Source organism: Odocoileus virginianus, chromosome 6 (genome assembly GCF_023699985.2).
Source record: "Odocoileus virginianus isolate 20LAN1187 ecotype Illinois chromosome 6, Ovbor_1.2, whole genome shotgun sequence".
Taxonomy (NCBI): domain Eukaryota; kingdom Metazoa; phylum Chordata; class Mammalia; order Artiodactyla; family Cervidae; genus Odocoileus; species Odocoileus virginianus.
The window spans coordinates 49,066,674-49,088,158 of NC_069679.1; the positions used below are offsets into that span (position 1 = coordinate 49,066,674).

General features: G+C 35.1%; 2 protein-coding genes across 18 annotated transcripts in view; one reads left to right on the plus strand and one right to left on the minus strand.

Moving 5' to 3' along the window:
- FAM227B (family with sequence similarity 227 member B) overlaps positions 1 to 21,485 on the plus strand; it is a 216,846-nt gene that overhangs the window by 68,981 nt on the left and 126,380 nt on the right. The window lies entirely within an intron of this gene.
- FGF7 (fibroblast growth factor 7) overlaps positions 9,808 to 21,485 on the minus strand; it is a 61,936-nt gene continuing 50,258 nt past the window's right edge. Inside the window, exons 3-4 of the mRNA XM_020875519.2 lie at positions 12,180 to 12,283; positions 9,808 to 10,929 (exon numbers count right to left, since the gene is read on the minus strand). Of these exons, the coding sequence (XP_020731178.1) occupies positions 10,735 to 10,929; positions 12,180 to 12,283 (299 nt within the window). The 3' untranslated portion in view covers positions 9,808 to 10,734. The remainder of the gene's footprint in view (positions 10,930 to 12,179; positions 12,284 to 21,485) is intronic.

A 21,485-nucleotide genomic window follows, 5' to 3' on the forward strand; every position in this document is an offset into this window, starting at 1 on the left:
AAATAGGATCTTTAAAAAAAAATATGGACTAATGAGGAAAGAAAGACAATGGAATAAACACAGTGGACTAAACTATAAGGTTTGTGGTAAACAGTGAGAAGATTAGACAGATAAGGGAACCAATTCTTTGACAGCTTTGGATGTTATTTTAAAGAATTTAAATAAAACCAAATATGCAGTGAGCAGCTAATGTGAATTCTTTGACAATGGGCATCATCAAAGTATATTTTAGGGAGATTATAGAAATAGGTAGTATCTGAGATGGGAAGAAACTTGACATAAAAATGATTAGGGAACATTCTAGAGTAGCAAAACTTTAGACAGGTGTAAGGGTGTAGAAGGATCTAGAAAGACATGCATCTGAGCTAGCAGGAGTCTAGCTAACAGATAGTCAAAGGGAAGAAGAGATAAGAATAAAAGTTGACTACATTTTGAGCATAAATATTAAGGAAAATGTTTATCTACTTCCATGTACTAAAGCTTGAAATATATATTGGGGAAAAGTTTTCTGAAAATCAAATTTGCAGTCTGCATTTTTTAAGGATTTCTTGTCTAATAATTCTGTTATAATTATCTTCATACAGCAATCAGAAATATAAAGAAGTATGTACAAAAAGAATCTCATTTGGTAAAAAATTTGAAACAACCAAAATAATGAACAATAGGAGACCAGTTAAATAAAGTCTCATCTAGTCTAGTTGGATCCCTTAACTTCATTAAGTTGATTCCTTAAGTTGATTAAGAGAAAGCTTTTGTTAAAGTTGAGACATTAAGTGGATATATACATGCCTTAAATATTTCCTTTACTTCAAACTTTTGCACATTCATCAAATTTTTATGTGGAGCTATTGCCTTTTCCATACCAATGGGCATATGATACCCATTAAAATATTGTCTACAGTGTTCAGTTTGAGTTTCTTTAAAATGATATGAGAATTTAGTAATATCTGCCAAACAATCTGAGTGCATGATTGTTGACTTTTATTACTTTTTTTCCTCTTTTCTTGCTGATACCTAAATTACCATCTAAGTTTTTAATCACTTAACTTTTTCCATTGCCACTCCATAGGCCACTCTAAAAACTTTGACTTGTATTCTAATACGGAAAATAAGTATAGTTTTGAGTAGAAAAATTACAGTATCTGAGATATAATTTAACAGAATCTAAACTCTGTCTGCTCTGTTTGAGAATGGCGTGTGGTATGTGTGTGGTGGGGATTGAGAATGGGGGGAGTGTCCCTTTTTGCATTTTATACTCCATAATTGTTCCACTGCATAAAGACTTGTAGCTCTCTTTTCAGTGTTTGTATTTATTTTAGCCCCAGTGTGAACAGCAAAATATGGAAATACCTAGGAAAACCTAGTGTCTAGAAGCACTGTACACTTTAGAATAATATTAGAAAATATGGAATTAGGTGGGAAGCAACATAAGGCTTTTCGGGGTGTTTAAGGAAGAAACAAAGGTGAAGAATCAGGTGTAATTCCTAAAATGTCCCCTCCCCACATGTTGCCATCACTTAGCTAATTGGTTCTCAAATGCATAGGCCAATTAAAATCTCCTGGAGAGCTTTAAAAATACCATTGCTTGAGCTGCATCCCAAATATACTGCTGCAGTTGATATGAAGTGGGACCTAGGCCTCATTATTTTAAAAAAATTCCCAGCTGATTCCAATGTGTATCTTGCACTGAAATCCATTTTTTTTCAAGTGTGTTTAGCTCTTTACCCTTAGGTGGTCTTGGGTAACTTATGACTGACTACCTCCACCATCTAAGACAAAACTCTGCGGTTTGAGGAATTTCAATTAGCATATATGATCTTATTATCTTGAGGTAGGAAGGTGAAGAGGAGGGTTATCTTCATTTTGGATCTGAAGGCAGAGTCATTTCCTTCATGTAGAGGCAAAGTAATACTGTTAGTTTTCCAGCTACATTCGAAGATCTAAGGAGGCATAACTCAAGCTAATAGACAGTTCACACTGTGGTTCAAACCTTTTTTCATTTATCCTAAGTGGCATTGTACTACAAAGTATCCCTCAGGAAAGGATTGAGTGTGTGCCACAGAGGGTAAACCTACTTCATCTTTCTCTGCTGAATGGCTCACCACTGAAAGCCACAAAATGCTCATATTAGGCCCTAAAGAAGCCTGTCTTTATGGAAGTGACCTCAAAATCATTGTTTATGACTTGTGTTAGGCCTTTAAGATGGCCTCCAATAATTCTTGCTTTCTGGTTTGTCTGCCTTTGCTAATTCTTTCCCCTTGAATACAGGCAGAAGTGATAGAACAGTACTGAAGATTAGGCTATGAAATACTGTGGCTTCCATTTGGGGCACTCTTTCTCTCTCATTCTTTCTAATTCCTTGCTCTGTGGGAAACTAACTGCCATGTGGCAAATGGAGCTTTGGCGAGGTTTATGTGGTGAAGAAGTGGTATTTCAAACCCACAACCAGTGAGGACCTAAGGTAAATCTCTCTCTGAGTTGAGCATTGAAGGAACAAATAACTGCGGTTCTGGCCAACACCTTGATTGTAGCCTTACAAAAGATTCTAGCTAGAGACACCTAGCTAAACGTTGCCCAGGTTGCTGACCACAGTAACTATGAGATAATTAAAATCATTTTTAATTAAGTTTTAAAGTCTTAAACCAATTTAAGCCATTAAGTTTTAGGACAATATGTTACATAACAATAGATAATTAATACGTGGCTGACTGGATATGTCAAGAAAAAGGCCTTCCACCTTCAAGATAAATGCTATTATTCATCTCATATTTCAGTTATTAGAATACAAGTTCTATTGATATGAAAATAAAATAAATTTTTATCATTTCATAAATTCAATTTGAGGATTTGGAAATTGGAACCATATAGTAACCAGGAAGTAAAAGGAAACTGAAGTATTTCTCAGGTGAGAGTAAATACAGGAGTTATTGGAAAGAGACTAGGACGACTTTCTCTGTTGCTTCCCATCAAGTCTTCTCAACTCAAGAAAAAGTATATTTTCTTGACAAGCCACTCAAAGTTAGAGGATGAGTGGAAAAATATGCGGGAGGAATACTACCTTCATTGAAGGCAGCAGCTTTGCTGAATAAATATAGAAGCGGAATAAAAAGTACCTGGGGGAGGGGCAATAGAGGGGTGGGAGATTGAGATACAAACTATTTTTTCTAAAATAAGCCACGAGGAGTTTTAATCATAAATGGATGTTGAATTTTGTCAAAGGCTTTTTCTGCATCTATTGAGATAATCATATGGTTTTTATCTTTCAGTTTGTTAATGTGGTGTATTACATTGATTGACTTGCGGATATTAAAGAATCCTTGCATTCCTGGGATAAAGCCCACTTGGTCATGATATATGATTTTTTTAATATGTTGTTGGATTCTGTTTGCTAGAATTTTGTTAAGGATTTTTGCATCTATGTTCATCAGTGATATTGGCCTGTAGTTTTCTTTTTTTGTGGCATCTTTGTCTGGTTTTGGAATTAGGGTGATGGTGGCCTCATAGAATGAGTTTGGAAGTTTACCTTCTTCTGCAATTTTCTGGAAGAGTTTGAGTAAGATAGGTGTTAGCTCTTCTCTAAATTTTTGGTAGAATTGAGCTGTGAAGCCATCTGGTCCTGGGCTTTTGTTTGCTGGAAGATTTCTGATTACAGTTTCGATTTCCTTGCTTGTGATCATCTTGTTAAGATCTTCTATTTCTTCCTGGTTCAGTTTTGGAAAGTTATACTTCTCTAAGAACTTGTCCATTTCTTCCAAGTTGTCCATTTTATTGGCATAGAGCTGCTGGTAGTAGTCTCTTATGATCCTTTGTATTTCAGTGTTGTCTGTTGTGATCTCTCCATTTTCATTTCTAATTTTGTTAATTTGGTTCTTCTCCCTTTGTTTCTTAATGAGTCTTGCTAATGGTTTGTCAATTTTGTTTATTTTTTCTGCTATCCAAAAGTCTACAAGCAATAAATGCTGGAGAGGGTGTGGAAAAAAGGGAACCCTCTTACACTGTTGGTGGGAATGCAAATTAGTACAGCCACTATGGAAAACAGTGTGGAGATTTCTTAAAAAGCTGGAAATAGAACTGCCATATGACCCAGCAATCCCACTTCTGGGCATACACACCAAGGAAACCAGATCTGAAATAGACACGTGCACCCCAATGTTCATCGCAGCACTGTTTATAATAGCCAGAACATGGAAGCAACCTAGATGCCCATCAGCAGACGAATGGATGAGGAAGCTGTGGTACATATACACCATGGAATATTACTCAGCCATTAAAAAGAATTCATTTGAATCAGTTCTAATGAGATGGATGAAACTGGAGCCCATTATACAGAGCGAAGTAAGCCAGAAAGATAAAGACCATTACAGTATACTAACACATATATATGGAATTTAGAAAGATGGTAACGATAACCCTATATGCAAAACAGAAGAAGAGACTCAGACGTATAGAACAGACTTGTGGACTCTGGGAGAAGGCGAGGGTGGGATGTTTCAAGAGAACAGCATTGAAACATGTATATTATCTAGGGTGAAACAGATAACCAGCCCAGGTTGGGTGCATGAGACAAGTGCTCAGGCCTGGTGCACTGGGAAGACCCAGAGGGATCGGGTGGAGAGGGAGGTGGGAGGGGGGACCGGGATGGGGAATACATGTAAATCCATGGCTAATTCATTTCAATGTATGACAAAAACTACTGTAGTGATGTAAAGTAATTAGCATCCAACTAATAAAAATAAATGGAAAAAAAAGAAAAAAAATAAAATAAGCTACGAGGATAAGTTGTAAAAGACAGGGAATATAACAAATATAATAACTATAAGTGGAGTATAACCTTCAAAAACTATGAATCACTATATTGAACACCTATAACTTATATAAAGTGTATCAACTATACTTCAATAAAAAAATAAAATTTAAAAAAAGGAGTAACCTGGCAACAGTGCTGGAATAGCTAGACATGAAGTTTTTATGAACTATATCATATTAAGATATGCATTAAGAACTCAAACCAGACAGACCAATTAATAGGTATTCTCTAAAAACTCTATTTTAAGGCAGTTGTAGAAATGCTCAAAGCTGATAATCATCTGGTGTCTGCAAGTTAGTCTAGGAACCTCATCTATTCTAATAGAGTAGTGGTATATTCTGAGTGACAGGTAACCACTCATTGTTGTTGTTGTTCAGTTGCCCAGTCGTGTCCAGCTCTTTGCAACCTCTTAGACTGCAGCATGCCAGGGATCCCTGTCCCTCACCATCTCCCAGGGTTTGCCCAAGTTCATGTTCATTGCATTGGTGATGCTGTCCAGCCATCTCATCCTCTGATGCCCTCTTCTCTGCCCTCAATCTTTCTCAGGGACTTTTCCAGTGATTCATCTGTTTGAATCAGATAACTGAAATACTGGAGCTTCAGCTTCAGCATCAGCCCTTCCAGTGAATATTCAGGGTTTGTCTTCCTTAAGATTGACTGATTTGATCTCCTTGCTCTTCAAGGGACTTTCAGGAGTCTTCTCCAGAACCACAGTTCAAAGGCACCAATTCTTTGACATTCTGCCTTCTTTACAGTCCAGCTCTCACAAACTGTATATGACCACTGAGAAGACCATAGCCTTGACTCTATAGACCTTTGTTGGCAGAGTAACACCTCTGCTTTTCAACACACTGTCTATGTTTGTCATAGCTTTCCTGCTAAGAAGCAATCATCTTCTGATTGCATGGCTGCAGTCACCATCTGCAGTGATATTGTAGCTGAATAAGAGGAAATCTGTCACTACTTCCACCTTTTCCCGTTTATTTGACACTTAGTAATGGGGCCAGATGCCATGATCTTAGATTTTTTTAATATTTAGTCTTAGGTTGACTCTTTCACTCTACTCCTTCACCCTCATCTAGAGGCTCATCAGGACAGGGTTCTCAGGGCTGGTGCACTGGGACGACCCAGAGGGATGGGATGGGGAGGGAGGTAGGAGGGGGGTTCAGGATGGGGAACGCATGCAAACCCATGGCTGATTAATGTCAATGTATGGCAAAAACCACTACAATATTGTATAGTAATTAGACTCCAATTAAAATAAATTTAATTAAAAAAAGAAAAAAAAGAGGCTTATTAGTTCTTTGCTTTCTGCCATTAGTGTGGTATCATCTGCATATCTGAGATTGTTGATGTTTCTCCCGCATATCTTGATTCCAGCTTGTAACTCATCCAGCCCAGCATTTCTCATGATGTGCTCAGCCTATAGGTTAAACAAACAGGGTGACAGCAGACAGCCCTGTCATGCTCCTATGTCAATCTTGAACAAGTCAGTTGTTCCATACACAGTTCTAACTGTTGCTTCTTGACCCACTTACAGGTTTCTCAGGAAACAGGTAAGATGATCTGGTATTCCCGTCTCTCTGAGAGCTTTCCACAGCTTGTCAACACAGTCAAAGGCTTTAGCATAGTCAGTGAAACAGAGCTAGACGTTTTTCTGGAATTCTCTTGCTTTCTCTATACTCCAGCAAATGTTGGCAATTTGACCTCTAGTTCCTCTTCCTTTTCTAAACCCAGCTTGGACATCTGGAAGTTCTTGGTTCACATAATGCTGAAACCTAGCATGCAAGATTTTAAGTATGACCTTACTAGCATGTGAGATGGGTGCAGTTGTGTGATGGATAGCATCTTCTTTCGTACTACCCTTCTTGGGAATTGGAGGAGAAAATGGCAACCCACTCCAGTATTCTGGCCTGGAAAATCCCATGGACGGAGGACTCTGGTAATCTATAGTCCACGAGGTCACAAAGAGTCAGACACAACTGAGCGACTTCATTTTTTCAGTTTTTTTCTTGGCAATTGGGATGAGGATTGACCTTTTCCAGTCCTGTGGCCACTGTTGGGTCTTCCAGATTTGCTGACATAATGAATGAAAACCTTGATAGCATCAACCACTCATACTGGTCCTTAAATATTTTTAATGTCACTGTGGTTCATAGCAAACTTTTATAATATATAAAGTTTTGGTTTTCTTTAACCAAGTGTCATCTGTGTGTAAAGTTGAACTATAAGAAGTACAGGATCTCTTGTGTCTTATTCATGCCTAGTTATATGGCAGTAGGATTGTAGTGTAAATGAAGCCACATGATAAAACTTATACATCTTTCTGACATATCACTTTTTTCCACTGGTGTGAATTTTATATTAAAGCAGACATAAGTGTATTATGGAATAAAATGTAAAAATCAGATGAGTTTTAAGAAAAATTTTCAAGAAATTTTGTATCTTTGGTGGGATACCTTTTCATTATTCCTTAGACTCATTCTCTACCTCTACTATTATTGGTATTTTAGTAGGAAATTTGAGAGGCATTGATTTAGGATATTTGTGGTTAGAGAATTGCCTTTAGTACAGCCAGTTCCAGGCTTCTCAGGTGGCTCAGTAGTTAAAGAATCTGCCTGCAATGCAGGAAATGCACAAGATACAGGTTCGATCCCTGGGTTGGAAAGATCCCCTGGAGGAAGGCATGGCCACCCACTCCAGTATTCTTGCCTGGAGAATCCCATGGACAGAAGAGCCTGGTGGGCTTAAGTCCACAGGGTCGCAAAGAATCGGACACGACTAAAGCGACCGACGAGCACACAGCCAGTTCCGTAGTCCGTCTCTCCGTTCTTTAGGGACCAGAAGGGCAAACACTAAGAGACGGAAACCAAGAATTTATATCCAGCATCCTTTCTTTTCTGTCAGTAAGTTGAATTTTTGCCAGCTCAAAGCCTGATAATTTATATTATAGCATTTTTATGTAAAAATATTTTAGTTCACTAATTGCATTGAAAATGTATTTTTTATTCTTTTGTTAACTATTTAATTTTTTCCTTCCTAATTCTTGGAAACCAATGTATTTAACCAGTTTTCTCTTTCAAAGAACATTTAGAAAAGATTACTCTGTTTATCTGGCTAATTTGCACAATGATCTCCATTTGTAAATAAACAGGTGCATGTGAGAGTTGAATAGGAATCAGAATTGGAAATTTCATTTTTTTCCTCCTTTTGATTCAAATCATCACAGTATAGACTAATTATTATATATCAAATGAATTGCCAAAACATGGCACATTTGCATGCAAATGTAAAGGTTATATTTCTGTACTAATACTTTTTTTAAAAAGGTTGTTAACTAATAATTGTAATCATCTAAGAGCAAGAAGCACATGCTGAGTGAGCTCAACGCTTGTTGCAGCTCTGAACCTAACCTGCTGTGTTATTTGGGATCTATTAAAATACAATCTCAATTCCCTTGTCTACAAATGAATAGTAAGGACTAAGATTCCTTGTACTTATAAGACTCTTGAATTCTAAGTGTATGTAATTAGCACAGATTTTATTTTCTAAAACTTGCACATTAAGTATAAATAAAGGGGGAAGGATAAAGAATTGTTAAGTGTTTCTAGAAACACTACTGGATCAGATTTACTGCTAAATATTGATTAATTCAGTCTTGCTTTATAAATTTATTCATGAGCATAACTCTAGTCAGAGTATTTGATCCTAATATAGCTCATAGATTATATACATACACACTATTTCTGTTTAAATTTCCATATAACCATGTTTCACCCTAACTTTTTTTTCCATTTTTTTTATTAGTTGGAGGCTAATTACAATATTGTAGTGGTTTTTGCTAACTTTTAAAAATTAATTTAAAATAGTTTCATTATGAATTTGCTTTGATATTAAATATTGAGTGAATTAATATAAAAAATTGATTATGGGTAGAGACACTCTGCTAGGCAGTTAAGGAAAACAAATAATGAGAAACATCGATTCTTTTCTTCTCTTGATATGTTCCCAAGACACTGGGCACAGAAGCCTGATCTAGGAACCTAGGTTAGCAAGGCCCTGGAGTCAAATAATAAAGACTGTCAGGCATGGCATTTTCCCAGAGAATACCTGAGGACAGGCAATCCCTCATAGCTTCCTACAGCCTCATCATGTAGGTGGACCACAAGAAAATCAAATGAATCTGTTATTTCTGTTGACCTAGCCTTTGCATGTAACTCTTACCTATAAATGTTTTATGAGATATTTGTATGAAATAAAGGGACTTAAATGATAAATAGTTTGAAATCAAAACCACCATTGTTAGCATATCACCAGTTTAACTTAGATAAATGTTGGCCTTCTATTGAACAATAAAGAACTATGAAGGTCTTCTAATGGAAGTATTATGAAGTAGAAGTTTATCTTTCCAATAAGCCCATCATATGTAGCCTGACCTCAAGCCTTGTTTACTTATTCAGAGTCTCAAATCCCTAACTATAGACTCCACTTCAGACATTGTGTCTTCCCCTTTCAATAGGAAAGCAACTTTCAATGCTGGCATATTTTAAATGGCAGAGATTTCTAGAGATTAGAAAAACTACTAACTTAAGTATGCATATTTTAAAAGTATTTTACTTTTCTTCTCATGAACTCAAACAAAGCTTAACTTTTAAATCCTGTAAGTCCTTTTATCTGCAGTGATTTTACTTATAAGATCCAATTTAGTTGACGAGAATATGTTGCAAAACATATTTCACATTTTTGTATTGTTCCCTGTGAGACGACTATTGTAAGAAATGCTGCAGGCTGTCATTTTTGTCTGCCATCCAGGATTTCCTGGCCTGACTGCTGTGTACTAGACTTGATGTTGGTCACAAGGGGGAGGGGGACTTGCAGTGGAGCCAGACGGTTTTGTTATTGCTTTAGAATTAAAAGCATATGAAACAGATACAGCTTATTAAGGTTGTTTTTTTTTTATAAATAACATAAACTTAAATAACAAAACAGTAAAGTTCAAATACAACTTAAAATAGAGTTTAATGCTGTAACCAGAGGAGAAAAGCACAATTATTTGCGGGAAGAACATTATTAAAAGCCATATTCCCGAATATGAATTATACAAAAGATAGATTATGTTACTTCAAAAACACATAAAAGATTTTTGAATTTTACTTTTAGGGATTATAAAATGTTATTTTGTGGTGAGTGAGATGAAATACAGTATTATCATCATTGTTGCTATTTTATATACAAGATTTTTTAAAACATCCTGTAAGCAATACCCTTTCAGTTGGAGCAGCATTACAAATTTTGTTCTTGTTAATCGGTAGGTACAAGCATGTTCTAATTCTATACTTTTATAAAACTACCTCTTTGACTCATTTCCATAATGGAATTTTTGAGAACACTTGTTCTTTTCTAATTAGAGTGGTTCATAATTTTTCACTAGAATGTATTCAAATACTGCTCATCTTCCATAGTTAGTGTTGGCTTGATTATCTGACAAATCATTCCAGCAGCCTTTAGGTCTGACACATCTTATATAACATCATCTGCATTATTATTATTATAGCAGCCATTTTATAAGCAGATAGGAATATTTAAATAATCATTATCAGATAATCAAATCTAACATACTCTTAAGGGTAAATTAACTTAAGAAAAAACATTACTATTACTAACATCATGATTGTACAACCAGTTTTACAACTTTTTACAACTTTTAGTTACTAAATCTGATTTTTGTGTATATTTTTTTCAAATCTTTCTTTAATGCAGTCTCTTAAAATAAACATAAATGCGCAAGTCCAGCTTGATCAGTTTTTCAGTAGTTTTCCAGCCTTTCTTGGTTAGTTTAAAAAAGAGAAAAGAAAAGATAAAAAAAGAAAACAGTCCACTTAAAGAAATCTCCCTGCTGGAACTGGTTTCTTATATGCCATATATGATTAGGTTATTGCCATAGGAAGAAAATGGGCTGTTTTTTGTTCTTTCTTCGTTTTCTTCCCTCTAACTGGAACCCCCTTTTGATTTAAGGCAACAAACATTTCTCCTCCACTGTGTGTCCATTTAGCGGATGCATATGTGTTGTAATGGTTTTCCAGAATTAATTCTTTGAAGTTGCAGTCTTCGTTGCATTCTTTCTGCAATGAATAACAACAAACAACATTATCCAAATGATTTTTAGAAGGACTCAAAGAGTAAGCATAATATTTAGTAAAATTAAAACCTACACGACTTTTTTGATCAAGAATAATGCAGTTTGTTGGATAGCATATTTGAAAAAAGATAAATTTTTTTACAAAGCTAAAATGCTATACATTTACTTATGCAACATAGTTCCAAACATGTTGCTTTTTGGCAATCAGTTGCTACTATTCTTAAGAGCTATTTTCCTCTAATTAGCAGCTTTCATATTACTATGCCCAAGTCACTCTTTTCCTAACCTTGAGATTTTTATATAATTAGCAGATCCTCTGACTGAGCATACACACATACTGCTTCCCTCAGCTGAAGTCATATTTTACAACTTTTATTCATTTACTATTATACTACCTGTGATTGTGGTGGAAAATTAAAAAGTTAATTTGCTCATCCATCCAACTTGTCATTCATTCAAACATATTTTTATGTAGTCTATGCCAGGAATACAAAAGAAAAGCCAATTATACTGTCTTATAGCGGGATAAACTGTTACATATTTTGTATTGTAATAAAGTGGGAACAGTGGGAATGCTTACAAGTCAAAAGTCCATCATTGTGAGACTGATGTTGATAAACAAAAGTCTGGATTTTTTTCACCAAGAATTTTCATATCAGCAAAGTGCAAACTGCATGAACTTTAACAAAAAGAGCTGATAGCTGGAAATTTTATATTTTAAGTATCTAAAGTGCAAATGAAATTTTAGAGCTAGAAGGATCCTTGCATGCATGCATGCTCAGTCGCTAAGTCGCGTCCAACTCTTTGCAGCACTTTGGACTGTGGCTCGCCGGGCTCCTCTGTCCATGAGATTCTCCAGGCTTGAATACTGGAGTGGATTGCCACTTCCTCCTCCAGGGGATCTTCCCAACCCAGGGATCAAACCCACATCTCTCGCATTGCAGGTGGATTCTCCACCACTGAGCCATTGGGGAAGTCCAGAAGGATCCTCAAGGGTCAGTTAATCCAACTTATTTTACAGATGATGAAACAAAGGCCAGAGAGTTTAAACAAATTGTCCCAGGTGACACAGAAAACATTTTTCCTTAATTCCTAAATAGAAAATATTTTAATGAAATCATTGAATTACATAGTTTGAGAGGAATTAATTTCATTTTTACTTTTCAGAAAGGGGAGATACTTTTGTCAAAAATAAGTTTGAGAAATTAAGTCTAAGCTATTATCTACCAATACCTTTGCATAGAGCTTTCCTTCCTTGTTCATTGCAAGATAATATTCACTTTCCACTCCTTTGATTGCTACAATTCCAACGGCCACTGTCCTGATTTCCATGATGTCTGCAAGGAATCACAGAAATATATGTCAGTAATTCACTTAGTTTTGCGGATTATCCAAGAATGACCATTTGTTCTTATTTGTTTCAATTGGGAGTTAAGATTACTAATGTGATTATTTACTCAGCCTGACACCCCCCAACCACTTAGAACATGTAAATACAAACACTTAAATGTGGGAAGTGCAGACTATCAATTTTTTTGTTTTGTAGAAAAAGATACTTGGTTTCAAAAAAGTTACATATTTGAAACTTTTTATTCTCTAGAATTACATTTCCAATTTACTAAAATCATTATTCAGTTGTTAAGTTGCATTTGACTCTTGGCAATGCCATGGACTGCAGTATCCCAGGCTTTCCTATCCTTCACCGTCTCCCAGAGTTTGCTTAAATTCATGTTCATTGATTCAATGATGCCATCCAACCATCTCATCCTCCGTCACCCCCTTCTCCTCCTGCCTCCTCTTTCCCAGCATCACGCTCTTTCCCAATGCGTCTACTCTTTGAGTCAGGTGGCCAAAGTATTGGAGCTCCAGCTTCAGCATCAGTCCTTCCAATGAATATCTGGGTTGATTTCCTTTAGGATTGACTGGTTTGATCTCCTTGAGAGTCCAAGGAACTCTCAAGAGTCTTCTCTAGCACCATAATTCAAAAGCATCAATTCATTGTCACTTATGTTTCATTATGGCCACTTAAATACATGACTACTGGAAAAAAGCATAATTTTGGCTATATGTAATATATATATATATATATATATATATATATACTGACATCACTTTGTCAGAAAGTGATATCTGCTTTTCAATATGCTAAGTTTGTCTTAACTTTTCTTCCAAGGAACAAGTGTCTTTTAATTTCATTGGTAAAGTCACTGCAGTAATTTTGGAGCCCAAGATAAAAAAATCTGCCACTGTTTCCGTTTTTACCCCATCTATTTGCTTGAAATGTTGGGACCAGATGTCATGATCTTGGTTTTTTGAATGTTGAGTTTCAGCCAGCTTTTTCACTCTCTTTCACCTTCATCAAGAGGCTCTTTAGTTCCTTTTCACTTTCTGTCATTAGGGTGGTGTCATCTGCATATCTGAGGTTGTTGGTATTACTCCTGGCAATCCTAATTCCAGTTTGTGAGTCATCTAGCCTGGCATTTCATGTGATGTATACTCTGCATATAAGTTAAATAAGCAGGGTGACAATATATAGCCTAGACATATTCCTTTCCAAATTTTGAACCAGTCAGTTGTTCCATGTAATGTTCTAACTGTTGCTTCTTGACCTGCCTACAGGTTTCTCAGGAGATAGGTAAGGTGGTAAGTCTGGTATTCCTATCTCTTTAAATATTTCCCACAGTTTGTTGTGAACCACACAGTCAAAAGCTTTAATGTAGTCAATGAGACAGAAGTAGATGTTTTTCTGGAATTCCCTTGCTTTGTCTATGATCCAGTGGAATTTGGCAATTAGATCTCTGGTTCCTCTGCCTTTTCTAAACCCAGTTTGTACATCTGGAAGTTCTTGGAGAATTTTGAGCATTACTTTGCTACCATGTGAAATGAGGACAATTGTACAATAGTTTGAACATTTTTTGGAATTGCCCTTCTTTGTGATTGGAATGCAAACTGACCTTTGCAAGTCCTGTGGCCACTGCTAAGTTTTCCAAATTTGCTGGCATATTGAGTGCAGTGCTTTAACTGCACCATCTTTTAGGATTTGAAATAGCTCAACTGGAATTCCATCACCTCCACTAGTTTTGTTTGTAGTAATGCTTCTTAAGGCCCTCTTGACTTCACACTCCAGGATCTGGCTCTAGGTGAGTGACCACACCATCAAGGTTATCTGAGTCATTAAGACCTTTTTTGTACAGTTCTTCTGTGTATTTTTGTCACCTCTTCTTAATCTCTTCTGCTTCTGTTAGGTCCATACTGTTTCTGTCCTTTACTGAGCCCATCTTTGCATGAAATGTTCCCTTGGTATCTCTAATTTTCTTGAGATCTCTAGTGTTTCCCACTCTATTGTTTTCTCTATTTCTTTGCATTGCTGTAATCATAATAACAATAATACCTAGTGTTTATTGAGTGCATACCGCATGCAAAGGATTGTTTAAGCACTCTTATATATTAATATATTTACTTGTCACCAAGACTATAAGGCAAGTACTCATATTATCCCCAGTTTAAAGATCAAGAAGCTCAGGCACAAAGAAGTTAAGTAATTTCCCGAGATTCTCTCAGCTGGTAAGTGGCAGAAGTGGAATTTGAACCCGAGTGGTCTGGCTTTTAATCACTATATAATACAGTGAAAGTATGGAATTAGTAACATCTTTACTTTTGTACTTAAACTTTATAGTAATGATTATTGCTGACATAATATATCTTGAATATACTGAAATTGAATATAATTCCAGTTAAAGCCATTGAAAATGATTATAAGCAGAACCTACTACCCTTAAAAAAGATTAACTATTTAAACTGATAGATTTTTGATAATAAAAACAGTTGTTATATGAATCCTGCTCATATGACTTTATACAATTTTAATTATTTCTAACCATTGTTGAAATTGTTTTTACAAAACTTGTAGTTGCTACAGGACTGTTACCCTACTGTTTTATTTAATTATATATCCTTTCCCTAAATGCTGCTTTTTAATGACTCTTATCAAAATACAGTAAAAAAAAAAAAATCAACTTTAAAACCATGTAGAAATTTAAAGTTTTGTAAACCATTTTATGTAACTACTGTTAATTATACTTTGAACTTGAGGCATTCTCTTTCCTGTGCTTAAGACAATGAAAAGAAAATCCCAAGTGAATATTATATGCATAAATCAAGTCCCCAGAAACTGTTTTCTAAAATATTCACTTAGTTATAGGAAATTCTAATTTTTATCTCATGCCTTCACTTCATCATCTTATTTATTCTCCAGGTTTTAGTTCCCCTATTCTCCAGTGATAGAATTGTTACCTGCTTCATCAGGATTAATGTAGCCTGGGTAATATGTGTCATCTATTTCCCATATATGCCACATATAGAAACCATTTCCCACTCTACTATGCCTAGCACTAGTCAGAGCTCATCCAATTCAGACTTCCACAGCTGCTCATCTAGAAATTAAGGTCTTTGAAGAAAATACAGAGGAATGGATATTTATCTTTTTAAGTGTTTATGGAACATTGTCAGAATGCATAGAACTGTATGGTAATTTTAGGATACAAACTAAGAAAAACAGCACTGGTTTCTGAACTCCAAAAGTTAAAAATCTAGTATAAACAGCGAAACACACATATATAAACACACATGTGCTTGTGGACACGCTAAGTCGCTTCAGTCGTGTCTGATTCTTTGCAACCCTCTGGACTGTAACCTGCCAGGCTCCTGTCCATGGGATTTCCCAGGCAAGAATACTGGAGTGAGTAGCCGTTGTCTCCTGCAAGGGATCGTCCTGACCCAGGGTTCAAACCCGTGTCTCCTGTAACTCCTGCTTTGCAGGGAGATTCTTTACTGCTGAACCAGCAGGGAAGCCCTAAACACATATGTAGATGCACCTTAATTAAAAGAGAAGAAAATTTTTGGAAAACAAATCTCTGAAGCAGAGGCTCAGGGAAATGTTAACAATTGCTTCCAAGGCTAAGAAGGATGTTATGCTGATGTGTTCATGCAGTATTCAACAAACCTTCAGTGAAAGCCAGTTCTGTCCTCAGCTCAATTCAGAGACAAACCCTGCCCTCTTGGAGCACATTCTCTAGCAGCTAGCTCTTCTCCTTGTTCAGTTCAGGAAGCTCAAAGGGAAATAATTTATGTGGCAAAATCCAGTTAGTTTAAATTTATATCAATACAAAGAAAAATTGATTCAGCATATTTGTAATACCTTCAAAATGGAGTAAATAAATCTATTTAAGGACATATGAAATAGGTGCTTTCTGAAGATCTTACCACTGTAAAAAATATTGTGAAGAAGTCAGTGTTTACCTTTCCTTCAAGTCCCTTTATTCCTGCTATTTCCCTCTTATTCAATATTATACTTTCTCTTAGATAGAAAGGAGAGTACTGATGCATAAGCTTAGAGTAGTATCTTTCATGGCCAGATTTAATTAGGGAATGAAATCTGTCATATTTGCTGGCTTTTCTTTTATAGACCAATTATCTATAAAATATAACTGCAGAATGATAGAGGTAATGTTAATTACAATATGTAGACACTTTCCCTTCAGCTTCAGTCATAATAATACATTCATACTGTAAAATCTGGATTTATGTTTACAAGAAGTTCATGTTTATATATAACATAATAAATGTGTTCCCAAATATGTAAGGCATATTACATGGGTGCATTGAGTTGTTACCATAATGACTGTGGTAGTATAATGGCAGAGTTAAAAAAAAATAAAAAAGATCAGCTCACACAATAGAACATGAAAAATGAAACAATATGTCAAGTAAATTGGCCATTTAGCCTCATTAGCAATATTTTTGTCAACAATGTTGTCAACAAAAGTATCAGTTTATTCATTAAGATGTCTCCCTTACAAACTAGGAAATATGCCCAAAATGGCTTCCCTGGAGGTTTTTTCCCCTGTGATTTAATCATTCATTAAACCATTTTGCCTATTTGCTATTTAAGCCTGTATTGTACTGAGAATGAGAAATGAGGAACCTAAATATAAATTGCTACTACATTTTTAAAAACTTCTCCAACATCTCCTCCTAGAATGTTAGGTGTTTCCCTATCAAATATCCATGCTAATTCTTTATTCTTATCATTAGTGGCATTTATGATTTTAAAGTGTTTGAACTTTTCTTGCTTGAAACAATTCTTTAAGAATTTATCTTTTAGAGAAGATTTAGGTTCACAGCAAAATTGAGGGGAAGGTGCAGAGATTTCAAGCTGGTTTTAGAAAAGGCAGATGAACCAGAGATCAAATTGCCAACATCTGCCGGATCATTGAAAAAGCAAGAGAGTTCCAGAAGAACATCTACTTCTGCTTTATTGACTACGCCAAAGCCTTTGACTGTGTGGACCACAACAAACTGTGGAAAATTCTGAAAGAGATGGGAATACCAGACCACCTGACCTGCCTCTTGAGAAATCTGTATGCAGGTCAGGAAGCAACAGTTAGAACTGGACATGGAACAGCAGACTGTTTCCAAATAGGGAAAGGAGTATGTCAAGGCTGTATATTTTCACCCTGCTTATTTAACTTATAGACAGAGTACATCATGAGAAACACTGGGCTGGATGAAGCACAAGCTGGAATCAAGATTGCTGGAAGAAATATCAATAACCTCAGATATGCAGATGACACCACCCTTATGGCAGAAAGCGAAGAAAAACTAAAGAGCCTCTGGATGAAAGTGAAAGAGGAGAGTGAAAAAGTTGGCTTAAAGCTCAACATTCATAAAACTAAGATCATGGCATCCAGTCCCATCACGTCATGGCAAATAGATGGGGAAACAGTGGAAACAGTGACAGACTTTGTTTTTCTGGGATCCAAAATTACTTCAGGTGGTGGCTGTAGCCATGAAATTAAAAGACGCTTGCTCCTTGAAAGAAAAGTTATGACCAACCTAGACAGCTTATTAAAAAGCAGAGACATTACGTGGCCAACAAAGGTCCATCTAGTCAAGCTATGGTTTTTCCAGTAGTCGTGTATGTATGTGAGTTGGACTATAAAGAAAGCTGAGTGGTGAAGAATTGATGCTTTTGAAGTGTGGTGTTGGGGAGGACTCTTGAGAGTACCTTGGACTGCAAGGAGATCTAACCAGTCCATCCTAAAGAAAATCAGTCCTGAATACTCATTGGAAGGACTGATATTGAAACTGAAACTCCAATACTTTGGCCACCTGATGCTTAGAACTGATTCATTTGAAAAGACCCTGATACTGGGAAAGATTGAAGGCAGGAGGAGAAGGGGACAACAGATGATGAGATGGTTGGATGGCATTACCAACTCGATGGACATGAGTTTGTGCAAGATGTGGGAGTTGGTGATGGACAGGGAAGCCTGGTGTGCTGCAGTCCATGGGGTTGCAAAGAGTCGGACACGACTGAGTGACTGAACCTAACTGAGTAATAGTTTAGAAATCTGATGTGGTGACTTTAATTGTGATATCATCAAAATATCTGGATTAATAAAATATATATCAAATCATTTCCTCCTACAGAAAATGAAAATGAATTATAAGCAACAGTATATGCCAGTTGCTAAAAAGAACAGAATAGAAAATAAATTCAATAGTTATTCAGAAGAGAGAGGTATTACATATCCTAGGTGGTCAACAGAGGATTTGAGGAACAGTCAGACCTTGAATTACATCTTGAAGAAGATAAAAGTTTGGACATAGGTAGAATGGAAACATCATACTAATTGAGAGATAAAAGTTTATGTAAGACAATAGAGTCTATGATTCATAACTTATTTTTAGAAGGTAGAAATTAGAGCTATCTGGAGTAGGAAATGTATCAAAGAAATACAAAAATGTAGAAAAGAAGTTAGGATGAGTTTGTTGAAGGCCTTGATTGCCAATTTATTAATAAAAAATTTTAACATTTATTTGTCAACAGTGAGGAGTCTTTGAATGTTTGAAATTTGAAAATGTCAGATTGTGTTTTAGGAAAATTAATTGGATATGCAGAGTAGATAAAAAGAGAAAATTACTAGAATTGTGTAACCCTGGTTTTCTTCTTATGCTAATATTATGAACTGTCCCATAATTGGCCATTATTGTGATTTTTAAATAAGTCAATAAATAGTTTTAAAATGTCTCAGTTCAGTTTTGAATACAGAAAGTATCAGTAGGTGTAAACCCATATGAACAAAAGCTCTTTGGGTCCTCAATAGTTTTTAAGAGTATAAAGTTGTCTCAAGTCTAAAAAATTTGAAAACATCTTTTCTAAATTAATTTTATTCCTTCTGGTCTTTTTAGTTGCAGTTTTTACTTTGTGTATTGTACCCTTGTTATTGTAGCTACATAGCATTGGTTATTTTATAAAACACTCTACATACATAGATTTATAAATAAATATCCATAGCACATATATACAGAAATACTCAATATACTCCAAAATGTCTGGAAAATTTCTTAATGATATTTTAAAACATCAAGTTGCAAATTATAATTAACTTATTTAAGTAAATAGTAAAGCATGTAAAACATTTAGGCTTGATCAACTTCGTTACTAATTTAATGTTGTTATGGCTTTAATTAAAGAGTACGTCTAAGATATGTGCTACCACTGCTTTAATTTTTGTACACTGATTTTTTACTTTTGAAAGCATATTTTTATAATCAAAAGGCAAAATATGTCCATATTTTTCATTAGATACAGTATTTTATAACTATTTAAAACTTTTATATAGATTTTCTTTTGAAATTACTTGGTCTAAAGTAACTCATTTTACTTATGATTTGCTATCAGCTTTTTGCAAATATTGTACTTTCTAGGGAATTCTTGCAAAGAAAAAAATTATCAAATTGTTTTTGTATGTTATGAAAAAAAGTATTATTAAATTTAATAAATAATGAAGTTGGCATAAGTTAAGTTTATAAGTTAAATATTTGATAATCTCTAGTTTTTAATTTTCCTGTCAAATTTTACTGCCAGTGTCTAAATTTCAAAGTTTTAAATATATTTGTAAGTACTTGATATTTTCATGAGGTCTAGGCTTTGTGCCTATGGGCCAGATGAATAAAATGTTCATGCCTCTAACTCTGAAATCTTTTCAAAAGACTTCCCTGCTCCCTTTTCACTTAACACCAAATTTCTTGAACATATAGACTAAATTTGTTCACTTTTCCTCAATTTAACACTTGCATCCTAACTTTTAATCTGTTTAATGGCCTTATCTCTTCAAGGCCAGCGGTGACCTCATAAGTGCCTAAGCCAGGGTAAGTGCCTTATTTCCAATAGTCATAAACATTCTCTGCATATTATGGCACTGTCAACAGCCCTCATTCTATTCCTAATTCTCACTCTTTCTCTAATCCTGCACTATCCTAATCTATTCATTTATTATAAGATACTTAATTTTGTGTAGCCATATGTATCAATCTTTCTTGATAATTTATTATATTGTTTTCTATGCTTAAAAGTATTTTTCCATTCCACTGTCTGAAATACATTTTATTCTTGTTATTGTAATTTAAGTTTAAAATATATCTCTTAAATTCTTTTGGAATTAATTTTGGCACATGGTTTGAGATGAAACCCTAAACTGATATTTTGTTCCTGCAAATAGCTAGCTAATTTTTTCAATATTAGTTATTAAATATTACATTGTTCATTACATTGTAATGAAAGTCATTACATTTTTCAACTGATACAATGCCTGTCCTTTACCTTATATTGGCTATCTTGTTTTGTCTATTGATGTATCTTTTTGTCTATATACTCACATTAATGTATTATAGGTTACCAACTGCTGAAGTGCCTCATTACACTTACCAGATAGCTCTGATCCTAGGTATTACTACATACTCTCAGATATATCCTCTAAAATTCTGCAGGATAATCAATACCTTTCCCATATAACAGCCCTTCGAAGAGATGAAGACATTGGTCATACCAAGGCAAAGCATCTGTAGTTTCTTCAGTCATACATTACACACATGGACTCCAGAATCTCCTTAGTTATATTACTTACCTAAAACCTGTTTTTCAGCAAGAACTAGATCAATATAGTTAGCCCAAGACAGAATACTGCTCATTATTTCCCTTAATAGAGGCCATAAACGACAGTAATATAATCTCACTGTCTTCCTTACGAATATTTTTAATAATTTCATTATTTTAGACTATTGATATAGTAAAAAGTGTGTCTTATCAAAAAGAAATTTTATTTCGGGCTTCCCTTGTGGCTTAGCTGGTAAAGAATGTGGGAGACCTGGGTTTGATCCCTAGGTTGGGAAGATCCCCTGGAGAAGGGAAAGGCTACCCGCTCCAGTATTCTGGCCAGGAGAATTGCATGGACTATCCATGGGGTTACAAAGAGTCAGACACGACTATATTTTCAAGATTATTTTATGAAGTTTAAGTATAATATAATGATTCATATTTTATGTAAAGAAGTATCAACTATTCCCTTTTAACACAGGGTTATTTTACAATATATATTCAAATTAATTATTTTTAAAGCATTATTTGAGGATAAATAAATTTCAAAAAGATCTTAAGTGGTATATGCAGATTGAGAATGTATTAAAATAAATATA